Source organism: Ochotona princeps, chromosome 1 (assembly GCF_030435755.1).
Source record: "Ochotona princeps isolate mOchPri1 chromosome 1, mOchPri1.hap1, whole genome shotgun sequence".
Classification (NCBI taxonomy): domain Eukaryota; kingdom Metazoa; phylum Chordata; class Mammalia; order Lagomorpha; family Ochotonidae; genus Ochotona; species Ochotona princeps.
Genome location: NC_080832.1, coordinates 127,169,758 through 127,188,605, shown reverse-complemented (window position 1 = coordinate 127,188,605; position 18,848 = coordinate 127,169,758). Strand labels below are relative to the sequence as shown.

Below are 18,848 nucleotides of genomic sequence, written 5' to 3'. Positions count from 1 at the left end.
GTATTTATTTGAAAGTCAGATTTACAGGCAGAGACAGAGACAAAGAGAGAAAATCTTGTTACCTAATGCCTCACTGAATTACCTCCCCAAATGACCTTCAATGGCTAGGACGGGGCCAACCAAAACTCAGAAAGCAGAAGCTCCAGGAAGGTCTCCCACGTGACTGGTGGGAACCCAGGTAATTGGGTTATCTTCCTCTGCTTTCCCAGGCACATTAGCAGGGATCTAGATCAGAAGTGGAGCAGTCAGGGCTTGAACCGGTGTTGGAGATGGTAGCTAAACCCAGTGTAACAGCACTGATCAATAGAGGGCTTTTCTTAAGAGATTCATTTATTTACCTTAATGGCAGAGTAACAGACAGACAGAGCTCTTCCTTCTATCTACTGGCTTAATCTCCAGGACCGTGCAAGACCTAGGCCAGGAGCCAGCAACTTCACTTGGATCTCCACATGAATGGGAAGAAGCAAAGCAGTACAGCCACCAGTTGCTGCCATTGAGGAACATTAGCAGGAACCTCAAAAGAAAAAATCAGAGTAGGGGCCAGCATCCTGGTGTAGCAAGTTAAGCCACAGCCTGTGATGATGGTGCCCGTTCAAGCTTCAGCTGCTCCACTTCAGAGCCAACTCTGCTAATGACCTGGATGTTTGTATCCCTGCCACCCATGCAGTAGACTGGTCTACAGTTCCAGGTTCCTGGGCTTAGCGCAAGTTCCTGGCACCTGTGGCCAATGGGGAGTGAACCAGTAGAAGGAACACATCTCTATCACTTACATTTAAGTAATTTTCAAGAAAATAAACCTTAAAAAAAAAAAGCTATATTTATGACAATTACAAACCAAAATCACAATGATTTGTGTTTACAACTACATGCCCAACAAAATGATGAAAAAAAATCAAAAACTAATACACCAATTATGGAAGGGATGCAGAACACCTAGGACTCCCAACAACACTGAGAAGATGAGCTGCAACAGTCACTCGAAAATACTTCAGCATCCTATGTTTATTTAACACTTATATATATGACAGAGCAATCCAACTTCTAAGTATTTACCCACGAGAGACAAACGGCAAGAGGGTTTTTTGATTACACAAGGAACTGTTTTAAGGTGATGGTAATGTTTGTTCAATCTTTCGATGGTTCAACAAAATCACAGTTGTACAACTTTCTGTGCTCTATTAAAAAATGAGATATGCTATTTATAAGTCTTACTATGTGTAATTTGTACCTCATTACACACATATCTGCACATGAAAAATACTGAATGAGGGGGCCAGCCAACATGATGGCTCAACTGAGTAACCCTCCCCTTCAAGCACCTGAAATACCATAGTTTTGTGTCCCAGCTGCTCCACTTTCCATCCAGATCCCTGTTTACGGCCTGGAAAAGCAGTGGAGGATGGCCCAATGCCTTGGGGTCCTGCACCTGCATGGGAGACCCAGAAAAAGATCCTGATTCCTGGCTTCAGATCAGCTTAGCTCTGGCAGTTGGGGCCACTTGGGGAGTGAACCAGTGGATGAAAAATCTTTCTCTGTCCCTCATCTCTTTGTAAACATGCCTTCCTAGTAAAAATATTTTATCTAAAAAAAAAAAAAAAAATGCTGACTTAGACCTAAAAGAACATTCCACAGGGCCAAACCCTGTGGAAATACTAGTCCCACTGGTTAGCTAAAGAGTTGGGGTGGTGATGGACTAAGCTAGGTGTGACCAAGCAGCCTACCATCACTCACTGGTGAAGGAACCCACAACAGTCTGGACTGGTCAAAGCAGCAGCACCTGAATGCGCATCCTAAACAGGGTGTGGGGTGGGCCGGGCTGCAACATTCACCAGCTCATACAAGGCCAAATGGAAGGCTAGACTATGCCAGACACTGGCCTAACACCCACTGGCATGTATGAGAACTGGGTCTGGGAGTGGGTCAAGTGGAGGAACTTGTAAACTCCCCTTGCGGGTCATAACTCTCGCGGGTGAACACATGGTCCAGGCCTGGGGGTCAGACAAGCTGGGCAAAGTAGCTCCAATGGCTGACTAATGTGTGGGTTAGTAATGGAACGGGGAGGACCAGGCAGGAAGGAGCAAACCGTAGCTCACAAGCAAAAATATTAATCAGGATGGAGCACAAGTTATGCCGAGCTAGGCTCTTACACCTACTGGTCTAAAGCATCAAAGGCAAAAGGCCAAGAGAGGTGAGGGGCTGAGCCAAGCTGAGTCAGAGCAACAACTAGCATGCACGCGATCTATGGCTGGGAACAGGCCCAGTTGGGGAGCTAAGGGGACACCCTAACTGGGTTGGAGTTTCCCCTGAGGAGGATGGGGGCTGGAGTAGGGGCTGCATTCTGGTCTGGATATGGCTGCAGTCTCCCTTGGCACAAGTGTGAACTGGGATTGGACACACCAAGCCGGGCTAAACTCCAGCACCATCTGGTTCTCTGGAGGACCAGGGCAGATGTAGGATAGACTAGGCTAGGTGTCTGCCCCTACTGAGCCATGTGTGAGCTGTGTTTGGGAATGGTCAAGCCTTGGCTGGGCTGAAACATCCAACAATAAGAACCAGAATGGGTTGAAGGCTAGGACAGGAGGTGAACTGAGTAGGGCTGGCTCATGGACCCACCGATATGCTCAAAATCTGACACTGGGAGAGGTTCTGATATAGGAGCCTGGGCAACTCCTCTGGCAGGCCACAAACCCTGCAGGTAAGCACAAGAAGCAAAATAAGGAACAGCCCAGATCAGGCCAGGCAAAGTTACCCACCGGCATAGCACAAGTCAGGGGCAGACCAGACTGAATCAATTCATATCTGCCACTAATGAATTTGAGCACCAGAACAGTGTGGGTCGGGCCAGGTATCGTCGCAACGCATACCAATACACATTACAGCTGGGATAGGGTACATGCTGGGCTGGGTTAGACCATAATCCAAACCAGCTGGAATTGGGGGTAGGCCGGGCAGGGCCAGGCTACAGCACCCACTAGCAAATGCCGAGGTGAGGCAGGCCATGCCAGATTGGGACACAGCGCTAGTAGAACTAGGGAGGGAGGGCGTAAAGCTGGTAGGGGGAATGTGGAGGGTCCCCCCCTGCTGGAACACCTCACCCACTGGAGAGCATGACTTAGGATGGGGATAGACCAGACCAGGCAGGCCTACACCACCTGTGGGCCTCATGCAAGCCAGATCAGGGAAGAGCCAGGTTGACTGTCCCTATTGATGCAAACATAAAGCAGAATGGATGAGGATTGGCTGGACTTTGCCGCAGCATCAGACAGCAGATGCTGGCACTGGGGCAAATCTGTAAAGTTAAACTACAGAACCATCTGGAAAGTGCATGATCCGGAAATAGTGGACTCCTCCCTCTTGGGTTACCCCTCCCACTGGAAAGCATGAAAACCAGGACTGGGGCAGGGGTGGCTGGACAGAATGGTACCCACCAGCCTAAGTGTGGGCTGGATAGTGGACCTGGTTGAGTTGAACTAGGCCTCAATGCCCATTGACATGTATGAGAGTTCAATGGGATGTGGGACAAACTGGACTAGTCTGCTGCACATATTGGCAAGCACAGGAACCAAGGTAGGGGGCAGGCCTGGTGTGGGTTATTGTGGGTCGCTCCAATCAGGCTGCAGCTCCCGCTGGTTTATGTGAGGGCCAAGTATGTGCTGGGCAGAATCAGGCTGGACTGCAACACCTATTAGTTCCAGTGGAAGACAGGGCTGGAGACAGAACTGACCCAGCAATCGCAAACATCAGCTGATTGGAGCAATGGACTGTGCCAGGCCCTGTACTTGCTAGTACACACAAGCATCTGGTCTGGGATCATCTAAGACAAAGTTTCTTTGGGGATCTCCCCAATCGAACTGCTGGACTCAGAACCCCAACCACGAAGAGAAGCGCAGGTTTATGGTCTGCCATGGAGTGCAAATGCCAGAGCTGAGCCTCCTCAGTGGCTCAGATGGAGCAGTGGACAGCACAATCAGGTGCGCATGGAGGATATGGCGGTCTATTGGAACCTGCAAAGGACACCTGGCACCACAACAGAGGACAAAACAAATTAATCAACTACCCCAGCCACGTATTGGCAGTGAAAAACTGGCAGAGACTCTAAGGTGGACTGCCAATCAGTGAATTCTGCAACGACTTCATTGTGCTTGGAAAGGCAAAACTGGCAGCAATTCATAACTGTTGAACTATCAAAAACACTTGAGCAAGACCCTCTGAGCATACCCCACATCAGGGACCTGGGATGCGTGGGAGACTGGGCGGGGCTTCTCCCTTTATCTCCCGCTTTACCCCAACACACACACAAAAAAAAGAGAACATGGAAATCATAGCCTTACCCACTTTCCCCTAGCCCTTGAACCTTTGTGCCCTAATTAGCCATGTAAAGATTGTCAAAAATAAAGAAAAAAAAAAAGCCACAGACAAAATGCTGACTTAGGCCTAAAAGAACATTCATATCCTATAATCCATAGTTCAGTTTCAGCATTTTACTAAAGAATAATTAAAAAGTTTTTTTTTTTGAGTGTCAACACTTATTATCGAATTAAATGAAAAAAGGATTACCAGCCTTTACCCATTTAGACCAACCTGATACGGTGTATGCTGTTGTTTAGACTGTCTTACAGCAGCTGCTGCGCCACCATACATTGTTTTTCCAGGATAAAAGGGGGAATCTCCAAGCTGACTTGTTTTAAGGACTGAAGAATTCCCAAATGACTGAACAAGGAAAAAAAAAAAAAAGGATAAATTTTAAGTAAAGAAACAGAACCACTGTGATGAAATCGAACCCAGTCAGTACTCACAGGGGAAAGTGTTCCAAAGGCAGACAGGTTGAATGCTGGTTTCTTTGAGTTGGTGGCAGTGTGCTGGGAGAGGGAATGAGAGTGAGAACTCTGAGCCTCTGGAGACCACAGAGGCGGCAAGGAAGTGTTCTTTGAGACAGCTATGTCTGAAACAAAAATACATAATGTGTATTAATAGCACCAGTTACAAGACCCTACATTTTTATTAAAAAATAACTTTCCCACACACAAAAAAGGTCATCCTGTGAAATTTAATATTATTACCAAATGGCAAGAATACCTTTATCAGAAGCTCTTGAAGAAAACCCACTGGTAGTTGAGATGTTATCATCCTCATGCTGTGAGGTAGAATCTTTAATTTCCTTCACAAGGGAAAATCCAGAACTGCCAATTGGGAACGCTGAGGATGTAGACGGCTGACAATGCAACGCGGGGGATTCCAACACGGAGAAATTCAGATGGCTCCGATGGAGAGAAGGCCTCGTTAATACATCTGGATAATTCGAAGCAGTACCAGTTGTTGAAGGTTCTTGAAAGAAAAGCACCCATATTACACATATGTAACTCAGAAAAAGCAATACAACATTATTACAACAAAATGTTAACATACCATGTGACAGAGCTTTTAGTGAATAAGATTCAATTTAAGAAACTTTAACCAAACAAGGTTTCAACTAAATTAATCTAATGTCAGGTTAGTGTAGTTCAGTGATCTGATCCCATAAACCTTCTAAAGTACTCAGTTCTTCATTTTGCCCTTGAATAGCTAAGTTTAAGATGTGCTTATTAGAAAGTCAGCAGAACAGGCATTTGGTCCAGCAACTGACACACTATTTCAGACACCAGCACCCCGAACTGGAGCACCTGAGTCCTAATCACAGCTCCACTTCTGATTCCAGCCACTTGCTAACAGTGCGGGAGGCAGCGGATGATGGGTCAAGTAACTGAATCCCTGTCATTCATGCTAGAGGCCTGGACTGATTCCTGGCTCCTGGCTTCTGCCTGGCCTGGCTCCAGCTATTCTGGCATTTGGGCAGTGAACCAGAAAATGGAAAATCTCTTTCAGTTTCTCTGCCTTTCAAACAAAATGAAAACAAAAAAAACAAAACATTGACTTTTTATATGTTATACAATAAGCTAAAATGCATCCTTCCAAAATTACCAATAATAAATTTGATTTTTTTTTTAAGACTTTTTTATTTTTATTGGAAAGGCAGATATACAGAGAGGAAGATCTTCCTTCCGATGATTCATTCCCCAAGTGAGCGCAACGGCCAGTGCTATGCCATTTCGAACCCAGGAGCCAGGAACTTCCTCCAGGTCTCCCACACAGGTTCAGGGTCCCAAGGCAGTGGGCCGTCCTCCACTGCTTTCCCAGGCCACAAGCAGGAAGCTGGATGGGAAGTGAAGCTGCCGGGATTAGAACTGGCGCCCATATAGGATCCTAGCGTGTTCAAGGTGAGGACTTTAGCCGCTAGGTCATGCCGCCGGGCACAAAATTACCACTAATAAATTTGTAATCTTGTTTATTTTATATGCATAAAAAATATACGCTCTCCCTAAACACATTCATTGTGCCTTTTATTCTGGTTTTTCATTTACCAACATAACTGTTTCTCTATTCAAAATATTCTTTCCAAACTGTATCACCAAAGTGATTTAATACATTTCATTGTTTTCTCAACATTCTGGTAAAATATGCGCCCTCTAGCATGGGTACGAGGCTTCAATTAGTAATGCCAACATCCCATATGGGTGGCAGTTCAAGTCCCAGCTGCTCTGCTTCTCATCCAGCTTACCGTTTGTGGCCTGGGAAAGCAGCGGAGGATGATTCCAAAACCTGGGGACCCTGTACCAGTGTGGGAGATCTAAAAGAAGCTCCTGGCTCCTAATCAGCTCAGCCCTGGCTGTTGCAGTCATTTAGGGGAGTGAACCAGAGGATGGATCATCTTTCTATCTCTCCTTCTATCTGTAAATTTGCCTTTCTAATCAAAACAAATCTTCAAAAGTATTTATGCACTTTTATGTGTATCTTTTTAGATAAAATCTTAGATAAATCTTTTAGACAAATTCATGGCTTTCTACTTTATGTATATTAACTCCAGAGAGAAACTTAATATCCCAAAGTAAATCACACACACAAATATATTGTATATATGAGTCTGATATTGGTCCCATAAATTAGCCTAAGCGATGTCAGGTATCCTAAAAACCTAATGAATAAACAGTTTTATGTGGAACTGCCCTGCCACACTGAATCAACTCTGCATATTCATTTCTGCTTAAGGCAAATATTAAACTGTAATTTTCTGAAAGTTACACTCCCAATAAAAACACAATACATTTTATCATAACCTACAACTGATAATTTTGTTTTCAGTCCATTATGTCAAATGGTAATTTTGAGTTTATTTTGTTTTGAATATTTTTCTTATGTTTATTAGCCATTTATATTTTTCCTGTTTATTGCTCATGAATAGATTCACAAGTAAGATCAAGACTTTATGACAGCTAAAATACTTTAACAATTTTTCTGGTTGGCAGAATTTCTATTAACTTTTTAAGCCTCAAGGGAGAAAGATGAAGAGAAATCCAATCTGATGGTTCATTCCCTGAATACCATAAGAACTGAGGCTGGGCCAGAATGGACAGCTCAATCTAGGTCTCCTGCAGAGATGGCAGGAAATCAGCAACTCTGGGGCCTGCATTAGCGAGAAGCCAGAGCTGGAAACCAAACTCACATATTCTGATGTGGGATGAGGGGGTCTTAACCATTAAGCCAAACATCTGCTCTCTAGACACTTTTTTTTGATGTCTTTCACAATCCAAAAAAATAACTGGTACCCTTTATACCATTTTCAATACTATAAACGGCCAGTGCTGGCATCCCATATGGGTGCTAGTGTTGTCTCCATCTCCCTTCCAGCTCCTTGCTGATGGCCTGGGAAAGCAGCGAAAATGGTCCATATCCTTGGGCCGTGTACCCACATGGGAGACCCAGGGGACGCTCCTGGTTTTACACCAGTTCAGCTCTGGACATAGAGGTCATTTGGAGTGAGCCCATGGATGAAAGCTCTGTCCTCCTCCCTGTAACTTTGCTTTTAAATAATAAATCTTAAATTTAATTACTTTTTTGACTGTTATTTTAATTTCAATGTAATGTTTACTCTATTTTTAAAGAACTAGCTACTTATTTTTGAAAGAGTCGGAGAATCTTTCATTTGTTGGTTTGCTCTCCAGATGGCTGCCACTGGCTAGAGCTGGGCCAGGTCAAAGTCAGGAGTAAGGAGTTTCTTCAGCTCTTCCACCTGGATGTCAGAGACCAAATACTTGGGCCATCCTTCACAGCTTTCCCAAGGATGTCACAGGAAATGGGACTTGAGTGAAGCTGAGCCCACAAGGGATGCTGGTGGCAAAGGTGGCAACTTCACCTGCTACACCACAATGCCAGCCCTCACAATGCTTCCTCTTTTAAAAAGAACTCTTTCATTTTTATTTGAAAGGCTGAGTTACAGAAAGCAGAGACAAAAAGTAAGACCTTCCATCCACTGGCTCACTCCCAAAATGGCCAAAAAGCCACAGCTGGGAGCCAGGAGCTTCTTCTAGGTTTCTCACATGGACACAGAGGCTCAAGGTCCAGAATTACCCTCCACTGCTTTTCCTAGGCCATAAACAAGGAGCTGGAAAATGGAGACCTGGGACCCGAACCAATGCCCCTATGGGATGTTGGCGCTGCAGTTGGAGGCTTACAGGCTTAGCTTAATATGCCACAACGCCAGCCCCAATGTTTACATGATTTCCTCTGGAATCAGTTACAATGTAGATATAAATAATTCAGTCCGCTTTCTAAATGGTGAGCCTGTTTATACCTTAATTCCTTTCTCAATGAGAGCCACCACCTACTACATGCTGAATTCAAGGCTTTTACTTCTTTTTCCTCCAATGATGCACTATACTATAATGTTTCAAACTCCCTACCTTCAGAACACAATGTGTGTTGAAGTTACTCTTTCCCCTATTCTTCCCTTTCAGTATTTGTGCATTTCCAGGAACTTTAAATCTAATTTATCAAGTTCCCCAACAGTCTTCCAGCTAGGATGGAGTACGGAATCAAGAGTAGCCCCTATATTGTAAACAATAAAAAACTGAAGAAAATAAATGAGATTCCTGCTTTTTATAAGACTTAATTTTATTTGAGGTTGAGAGATTGAGAGAAAGAAAGAGAAAATCGATTCGATACACTGGTTCAGTCCCCAAATAATTGCTAGGAACAGTACTGGGCCATCTTTTACTGTATTCCCAGACCCACTGGCAGCGAGCAGGAGCAGAGGGTGAAGCAGCACAGACTTGAACCAGCAGTTAGGTGAAGGATAGAGGCACAGCAAGTGGCAAATTAACCAGCTGTACCACAACTCTAGCCCTTTTAACTGCTTTTATACTGTGGAAAACAGCACAAGAAAACTCGCTTGGTGAGAACTGTAATTACCCTGCTCTGTCCCAGGGACCTTTTCTCACCTGAACAAAGACCTGGAATCTAAGTAAAACACAGCAAGCAGGAAGCAGAATTAAGGTCATTAGGGAAGAGTAGGGACCTACCAAGTGAAGCTCCTAGTTGTCTACACTGAAGTGCCCAGGGAAGGGTGGGGGACATCACGTATACAGTTCAGAAAAGACACTAGGAGTGAGTTTATTTTAGCAGTCTAGACACTGTGTTCCGCCTCAGAGTACCTGCGTTCGGGCTCCAGCTCTGGCACTGATTCCATCTTCCCACCTCATCCTAGCCTTGGCCACTGCAGGCATTTGGGGAATGAACCAGCAGATGGGAATGCACGCACTCTCAGCTCAAACAAATAAAAAAGAAAAAAGAGAAAGAAAAGAAAAAGAAGAAAAGTAAAAAGATTCTACACAGTGAGCAATGCAGAATAAAGAAGGAAAACAGGATTCAGTTCCGGGACTGTCAAAACTCAGATTCCATTAACACTTCCTGACAACAGCTGAGACACAAAATCCTTCCCCTTACGAGTAACCTCATGTTCAATGGGAGGCCCACTGTAGATCCATCCTAACACCCAAAGCAGAGACAATCTGGAGTCTAACCACACACAAACAGCTTAGGAAACACCTTGAACTTGGAAAAACACACATTATTACTGCATAAAATTTCATCTATAAGAGTTCAAGATGAGGAAGATGACACCATCCCTATTCTGTATCCATCGTTCAAAATTGCCAAGTATTTAGACAAAATTAATGAACATAAAAAAGAATGCAATCCACAGTGGAAGGAACAGTCAACAGAAATCTTAAGCCAAGACTTCAAAGTACTTAGCGAAGATTTTAAATTCCTTTTTTTTCTTGAAATACGCTCCAGTTTCTTAAAAGACCTGTTAAAATTATTTTCATTGGTATCCCAGTAAATTTAAATTTTAAAACACAATTGGTGTCATTTCACAAGCTTTCCTTTCCTTGGGGTCTCCATCAAGTCCCTAACAAGAACTTGAAAGGATTCCTTCTTTCACAGTACCATACAATTCCTCAGAATATTTCCACAGGTTTTCATTATTTGATATTCTAAATGAGATGTTTGCCTCATAGCTAATACTTAAATAAGAGTTACTAATTCATCAAATCTTAACTTTGTGATGAACTCTCAGAATTCTCATATTCTAACATATATCTCCTGTTATCTAACTACATATTTAGCATCCAAAAGTGATGATGATGATGATGATGGATGATGATGATGATGATGATGATGGGCTTCTAATTCCTAACATTGAGAATGCTTCTAACATTTCACCATTAAACATGATTCTGGCATTTGGTAGAAGACAAATGTTAAACAAGTACTAGCATCTGAACAAAAATAAATCAATAAATGTTGGCCAAGAATGCAAAAAATCAATACCCCTTTTTGCTACTGCTGGAAATGCAAAATGCAACAGCCTTTGTCAAAATACAGTAGTTTCTCAAAAAAATACATAAAATACCGGAAGACAGGCAACTCCACTTTTGGGCATATGCCTCCACTGCAAACAAGCTATCTGAAGAGAACTGTACACCACCATGTTCCTTAAATCATCATTCACAACAACCAAAAGGTGGAAACAACTCAAATGTTCACCAAAAGATGAACGGATATGGTCCGGCGCAATGGCTCAGTGACTAAATCCTTGCCTTGCAAGCACCAGGATCCCAAAATGGCACCAGTTCCTATCCCAGGTGCTCTACTTCCATTCCTACTTCCTGCTGGTGGCCCGAAAAAGCAGTGGGATGAAGGTCTGACCCACACAAAGCTCCTAGCTTTTGGTTTCAGATCAGCTCCCCAGCTGTTGCACGGAAGACTTTTCTCCTTATACCCCCTTCTCTAAGTAAATCTGCCTTTCCGATAAAAATAAATCAATCTTAAAAAATAAAACAAAATCAGTCCTGGCAACCTGTTGATTAGACATATTTAATCAAACATTGTTGCACATTAAAAAGGAAAATCAAATATATGCTACAATATGAATGAACCCTGAAAATTAAGCTAAGCGAAATAAATCAGTAAGAAAAAGCTAAATCCCCAGCTGTAGTCAACTGCTAGGGTGCATTGCACCTAGGCAAGTGTTACCTTCTGGGAGAAAAGCAGCTAATGGCTGGTGGCATCCTAGGCACAGTTGATGCCAAATACCAGTGTGCTAGCATGGTTGCCTATTCTATTTTCTTTTTAACAGATGTGGGGAGGCAGATGCTAGCACACCAGCAAAGTCTGGGGACTGGCGCACCAGTGTGCATGGGCCCCGAGAAGGCAGGCAGGGCCATAGGCTGGCTGAGCACACCACCAGAACAGGCTTTGGGATCTGCACACTCATGGGCATGAGTGCTGTGGACTGTTTGGGGAACAGGTCTGGGGATGTATGGAGAGAAAACTACTGAGGGAGAGAATCTGACAGGTGGGGACTTTCACCAACCTGGCTACTGCACTAAATGGCGGTGAGACTGTGGTGTGGAGGAGGGAAACCAGAGGACCTTTCAGGGCCAAAGGAAACACCCACCCACGTGAGAGATTCAGGCTGGGATTGCTGGCATCAACCATCTACTGGTGAACATGAAAGCCATGGGTGAGGAACTGCCCAGCAGGGCTTGACCACAGTACCCACCAGTGAGTGTCAGGCGGGGGATGGACAATGACACTAGACAGCATGCGAGAACTGGGTCTGGGAAACTTGTAGGCTCACCCCTGTGGGACTGTCATGCCAGCCACTTTGCTTGAGGGATGGAGTGTGGTGATGAGCCAAGTTAGGCATGACCATGGAACTCACCAACACTAATTGGTATGGGGCTAGGTTTGGCTGCAACCTCCACCAGCACACACGAAGGTTGAAGACTGGGGGTGGGGTGGGGTGGGGTGGGGGGTGGAAACTGTGCCAACTAAGAGCCTATTAGCTGCTGGCATGTTTTAGGTATGGGTCTGGGGGTGGGGGGACTTGGGGACCCTGGTGAGCATGTTGAGTCAGGGCTACGCGTTGGTCGTGGTCGGCCAGGCAAGGCTGTTCCACTTGTTGGCAGATGTGTGGGTTGGCTGAGTGGGGAGGTGTAGGAAGGGGGTGGACCAAGGCCAGGCCAAACCATAGCACACTGGCATGCACAGAGGCCAGAATTCGGTTGTGCAGGTCATGCCAGGCTAGGCTAGGCTAGCACACCTACCGGTTTGCATGAAAGCTCAGAATGGGAGCAGGTTGGACAGGGCTAGGCTGCAGCATCTGATGGCAAAGACCAAGACAGGTGATGGGCTATGCCAGGTGGTTCAAAGCAACACTGGCACACTTAAGCTCTGTGGCTGGCAGCAGGCCTGTAGGGGGGCCCAGGGGATGTCCTGGTTGGAATACAGTTCCCACTAGTGAGCATGAGAGCTGGACTGAGGGTGGCAAACTGGACTGGACATTGCTGCAGCACCACTCAGCATGGGTGTGGACTGGTCTGGGATGTGCCATACTAAGCTAGGTTCCAGCACCCTCTGGTGCTCACAAGAGCCAGGGTGGTTTTAGGACAGGATGGGCTAGGTCTCGACACCACTGAACCACACAAGAGCCGGGTCTGGGGGTGGACCAAGCAGGGAAGGGCTACAGCACACAATGGTAAGAGCCAAAATTGGCAAGGCCACTGTACCTGCTAGGATCGGAGGTCGACCAAGTCAGGCTGGGCCAAGAACCCACAGGTGTGCATAGGATCTGCCTCTGGGAGGTAACCTGATAGAGGACCTTAGGGAACTCCTCTGGCAGGACACAGTCCCTGCAGATAAGCACAAAAACCAAAGGCTGGGAGCAGCCCCAAACAGGCTGGGTCAGTTCATAACACCTATTGGCAGTTTTGAAAACCAGGATGGGGTGCAGGACAAGTCAGGTTGGGCCTACCACCACCCAGTTCACATTAGGGCCAGGACTGGAAGTTGTCCAGGCTGGGCTAGGCAGTAGCAACCACGGGACTGGGGGCAGCCTGGGTCCAAGCCAGGCTGCAGCACCCACTGATAAATGCCCACGTAAGGCAAGACATGCCACATTGGGCTGTAACTCCCAACAGCAGACGTAAAACCCAAGGGAGGGAGACTGCAAGGATTCCCCTGCTGGACCACTGCTCCTGCTGGTAAACCTAAGACCTAGGATCGGGGGGCAGACCAGGTTGGGCAGGACTACAACACCTACCGGCTGACATGTGGGCAGGGTTAACAGGAGAGCCAGGCTGGGCTAAGCAACCGTATCCACTGGTACATGGGCTAAGACAGAGTAAGTGCTGGCTGGTTTGGCTCTGCTGCAGCATCAGCTGTACCAGTTCATATGCTGGCTACTCCACTTCTCTTCAGCTTCCTAACTGTGGCCTGGGAAAGCAACAGATGACTACCCAAAGCCTTGGAACCCTGGATATGCAGGGGAGACACGGAAGAGGCTCTGGGCTCCTGGCTTTGGATCAGCTTAGCTCCAGCCATTGTGGCCACTTGGGGAGTGAACCAGCAGATGGAAGAGCTTCCTCTGTATCTCCTCCTCTCTGTATATCTGCCTCTCCAGTAAAAAAAAAAAAAAAAGGATGTTGATAAGACAGTTTTCTAGCAATTGACAGATCTGTTAGATCCAGAATGTTTAAAAACCGTAGAAGAGGGCCCAGTGTGATAGTGTAGTGGTTAAAGTTCTCGCCTTGAACACAAAGGGATCCCATATGGGCGCCAGTTCTAATCCTGGCAGCCCCGCTTCCCATCTAGTTCCCCGCTTGTGGCCTGGGAAAGCAGTCGAGGATGGCCCAAGACTTTGGGACCCTGCAAATGTGTGGGAGACCTGGAGGAGGTTCGAGCTTCCTGGCTCCTGGCTTCAGAATGGCTCAGCTCCAGCCATGGCAGCTGCTTGTGGAGTGAACTGTCGGGCAGAAGATCTTCCTCTCTCTCTCTCCTCCTCTCTGTATATCTGACTTTCCAATAAAAATAAAATAAATCTTAAAAAAACAAAAACTGTAGAAGAAAATATTCGATGTAGTTCTGTTTAAAGGTATGCTAAGACCAATCCCAGCTGTTCATATATACATGGTTTTCTTGCCTTCTACACCAGGCTCAATGAAGAACACAGTATAAGGGCTAATAAACCTAAATAAGGGTGTATCGTCTACAGATTCATATAAACCATACATCCTTAGTCCCTACACATAACACTCTAGCACCAATCAGGCACAGCATCCCATAACTTCAATCCACTGCTGACTCTTGTACCACAATATGCTCCTATGTGGCGTTTAGAGATCTAAACTCTGTTTTATCGATGAAAATCTGAAATGCACAGGATTGGTTGGGAAGAAGGGAAGGTTACAGATTGCCTGGAAAAGCAGGTCTGGGAATATACTGGAATAGGGAGCCTGAGGGCATGTTCTATGCAAGAGCTGGGGTTGGTCACAGACCTTGGAAGTCACCAATTCACCAGAGCAGGGACTAGGTGTGTGCTGGCTGTAGGCTGGGCTGCGCCAGGCTGTAGCACCTCTGGGACAGGAAAGGACAGAACTGGGAACATGCCAGGCTAGGCCACAATACCCACAAGATGTGGGGCTGTGGGGGACTCTCCTACTAGGCCACAGCTCCTTCAGGGTAGTGCAAGAGCCAGGGGTAGGAGAAGGCCAGGCCAGGCCACGGCAGGTCAGGCTGCAGGTGCTATCTACAGGGCTAGCTGAAGACTTGCTAGTTAGCCTGAGAAACTGAGCTGGGGGTGGTACTGACCAGACAGCTGCACCCACCGGTATATGCACTGCTGGTGCAGGTGACAAACTGAACCTGACCCTGCACTAGCTGGCGCACACAAGAATCAAGTCTGAGGTCACCCCAGGTGAGATTTCTTGGGGGACTACCTGACTAGACTTCTGAACTAATTCCTGGCCACAGGGGAAAATCATATGTGTGGTCCAACCTTTGAGCACAAGTACCAAGACTGGGTCTCCTCCAGTTGTTGATGGCTATGCCACAGAGAACAAACCTAGATGGATTGGAAGATCTGACAGCCAGCTCATCTAAACTAACAGAGGGCTTTGAGTAACTCATCGCAAGACGGAAAGAACACAGCTTCAACCACTCTCCTGGGCAGGTTTTGCAGCAAAAGCTAGGTCTGTGGATATACTGAAGTAAACTTGGTCAGCCAACAGACCTTAGAAACATTTTCTCAATCCTGGTGCAACAAAAATGACATCTCTCCTCCCCACAGCGGGGTCTCTCAGGCCACACCAATCTCCATCCCTGGATGCTGAGGTAATCTGACGACGAGCAGCAAGCTCCTCCACTCCATCCCCTCCCACACGGACATAGGGAAAGGGGGAAAAACATTTTATCTAACCCACCTGCCTCCACACCTCAACTCTCCCCATCCTAATCAGAGGGCCAGATGGGCATGCATCCTTCACAACCATAGACAATACTAGGGCGTGGTGTGGCAGTCTAGTGGCTAAAGTCCTCGGCTTGCATGCGCCGGTTCTAATCCTGGTGATCCCGCTGCCCATCCAGCTCCCTGCTTGTGGCCTGGGAAATCAGTCGAGGACGGCCCAGAGCCTTGGAAGCCTGCACCCACATAGACATAGGAGACCCAGAAGAGGCTCCTGGCTCCTAATAGGCACAGCTCTGGCCATTGTGGCGGTTTGGGGAGTGAATCAACAGGCAGTAGAACTTCCTTCCTCTCTGTATATATGACATTCCAATAAATTAAAATAAATCTTTTTTAAAAAGACAATATTTAAAAAGGTATATTATTTGAAGTTTTCCTCAGTGGTCTATCGTGGGATTTCCCCGGCGAGCCAGACCACTGGCTGCCTGAGGGCTCCTAGACTTACACATGCTCAGCAGACTGAGAGTGCCGCCAGGAAGCCCTTCCTGGTGGGAGCATGACTGGGAAGAGAAGCCACTTGCTATTTCTCCTTTACATCCCCTCCCCTGTTAATCCGGTTCCTGTAACTCCTGTTTGCTGTGCTTTTGCCTGAAGCCTGGTGACTGTTTCCCAAATTCCATGTGATCTATCTTTAGAGGGGCTTGCCTGCTATTGTTTAGTTAACAAGTAACTTTTAGCTGCCTGCCCAGTAAAAGTTGTTGCATAAAGTGCCCAGAAAAGCTCAGTAAGGTATGCGTTGGTTCATTCCAGCCCAATGTTACTATTAAAATCAAAGTGACACTCTTACACTCAGTGAAACGTTTCAGGTGATACTGAATATATTTTAGCTTCCCTTAACACTACTTCAACAGTAAGTAACATCTTTTTAAGATCTCTTGAGAATCTACTTTAAATGTTCGTACATCTACTACCGCTTTTGTCATCTTACTTGGTGACATGTTAAGCCACACACTATGTGTGACTGAAGATATTACATAAATACTTAGAGAAAGGTCAAGGCAAGCTCTAAGAACTGCCAGAGACTCAGCAGTAGGACTCAAAATAAAATCAGAGCAGGAGAAAAACCATCAAGCTTTTGAATCAGGATTCAAAAAGTGACCCTCCATTTCCTCCAAACAATCAGGGAATTGAGGCGAGAGGCAATTAGGTATTGAGAATAAGAAAAACATCGGGCGTAAGCTGAACATAAGTTGAGCGTTGTTGAAGCCAGGTGTTCACTGCTACCATCCTCTGCACTTCTGTAGTCTGAAATTTTCTAAGTAATTGTGGAAGTTACAAAGGTATGTAAAATATACATAGCCATAAAGCTAAGTTATAAATTTAATGACAAAATATGACTTCAAATTCACTCTGGAAAAGAAACAGATTCCTTTGTTTGATGGAAATAGACATACCAAAAACTGAACTTGACAGAGAAAGAATCAGAAATTCAACATGAACCTTACACTTGAAACTAGCTTATTCCAAATTGATCCAATATTAAAATATCTTAGATCTATCATTTCTCTGAAATTATTCAAGTTCAATCCACTTTAAGACCTAACATAAAAGCTAGAAAATATGCTGTGAATGTGTCAAGCACGTTAAGAAAGGAAGAAATAAATAAATCTTTAAGAAGAGCAAAATCAGAATTCATCAAAATTTAAAACTTTGTTTTAAAGGATAGTATCAAGGTGAAAAAACTCAGAGAATGGCAGCAAATAACCACAAATTATGTACTGATAAGGGACTTCTTTCTAGAACATTTAAAGATCTTTTGCAATTCAAGAACATAAGCTTTTATCAAATATAAACAAATGGTCAAAAGAACTTTAAAAGATGCAGACTGGACTGCAACACCCATTGGTTCCAGTGCAACTCGGGACTGAAAACAGAACCAACCCAGCAATTGCAACCACCAGCTGATCGGGGTGATGGACTGTGCCGGGCCCTGTGCTTGCTAGAACATACAAGAAACTAATCTGGGAATACCGCAAAGTATCTTTGGAGATCTCCCCAATCGAACTGCTGGACTCAGAACTCTAACCAAGAAAAGACAGAAGACAGAACAGGACAATCATTCATCTCAGCTATATGTTGGCAGCAAATTATGGGGCAAACGGAGACTTTATGATGGACCATATCAATTGGTGGACGACCTCATCGAGCGAAACTGGCAGCGATTCATAACTGCAGAACTATTAACACCACTCGAGCACATATCTCAGAGCATGCCCCACATCCGGGACTTGGGGTGGGCGGGAAACCGGGTGGGGCTTCTCCCTCAATATCCCCCTTTACCTCAGATACGTGATGGAAACAATATGGACATAATAGCATTACCCACTTTCCTATCCCCCTAAACCTTTTTTTTTTCCTTCTTTTTCCTTTAACTGTAATTAACTATGTAAAGATTGTCAACAACAATACAATAAAAAGAAAAAAAATTAATAATTAAAAAAAAAAAAAAAAAAAAAAAAAAGATGCTCATTATTGGTCATCTGAAAAATGTAAATCAAAATTTAAAACCACTGCACCATTATAGCTACAATCAAAACAAATTGAAAATACATACTAGTACGGGTTAGGATATTAAAAAACTGGAATCCTTGAACACTGCTAGCGAGAGGGTAAGAAGGTGTAGCCATGTTCAACACAGAATTCCAGTAAGAGCAACTGGCATTTGTAGGGCAGCAGGTTAAGACGTTGCTTTTAACACCACTGACCCCTATCCACTCCAGTGCCACTTGAGTCAGTCCCAGTTACTCTGCTTCTGCCCAGTCAGTTGCCAGCCAATAGACTGGGAGGCAGAAAATGATGCCCTAGTGCTGTGGTTCATGCCATTCCTGTCACACACCCACAGGGAGTTTCTGGTTGCTGGCTTCAGCCTGGCCCAGACCTGGCTACTGTAGTCACGTGAGAAGGAAAACAACAGATTGGGAACATCTTTTTCTAGGTCTCTCCCTCTATCGCTTTGCATTCCCAATAAAACTTTTCCCCAAAAAATCTATACAAAAATACTCACAAGTTTAACTGAAAGTGACCTAAATTCCCACTGACAAATGGGTAAAGTGCAGTTTATCCATACAGTCAAGTATCAGCCAACAAAACAAGCAGGAATAAGGACTGCAGGGTGAATCAGCAAGCTAAGCCACTGTCCTAACTGCTCCCCGTCAATGCTCCTGGGAGA

General features: G+C 45.2%; 1 protein-coding gene across 3 annotated transcripts in view; it reads right to left on the bottom strand.

Moving 5' to 3' along the window:
• The window catches only part of NUP153 (nucleoporin 153), a 75,579-nt gene that overhangs the window by 28,766 nt on the left and 27,965 nt on the right, over nucleotides 1-18,848 (bottom strand). For all 3 annotated transcript variants that reach the window (XM_058667720.1, XM_058667722.1, XM_058667712.1), the window contains 3 exons: nucleotides 5,077-5,325; nucleotides 4,797-4,942; nucleotides 4,582-4,710 (listed from right to left, as the gene is read on the bottom strand). In XM_058667720.1, coding sequence (XP_058523703.1) covers nucleotides 4,582-4,710; nucleotides 4,797-4,942; nucleotides 5,077-5,325 — 524 coding nt within the window. The remainder of the gene's footprint in view (nucleotides 1-4,581; nucleotides 4,711-4,796; nucleotides 4,943-5,076; nucleotides 5,326-18,848) is intronic.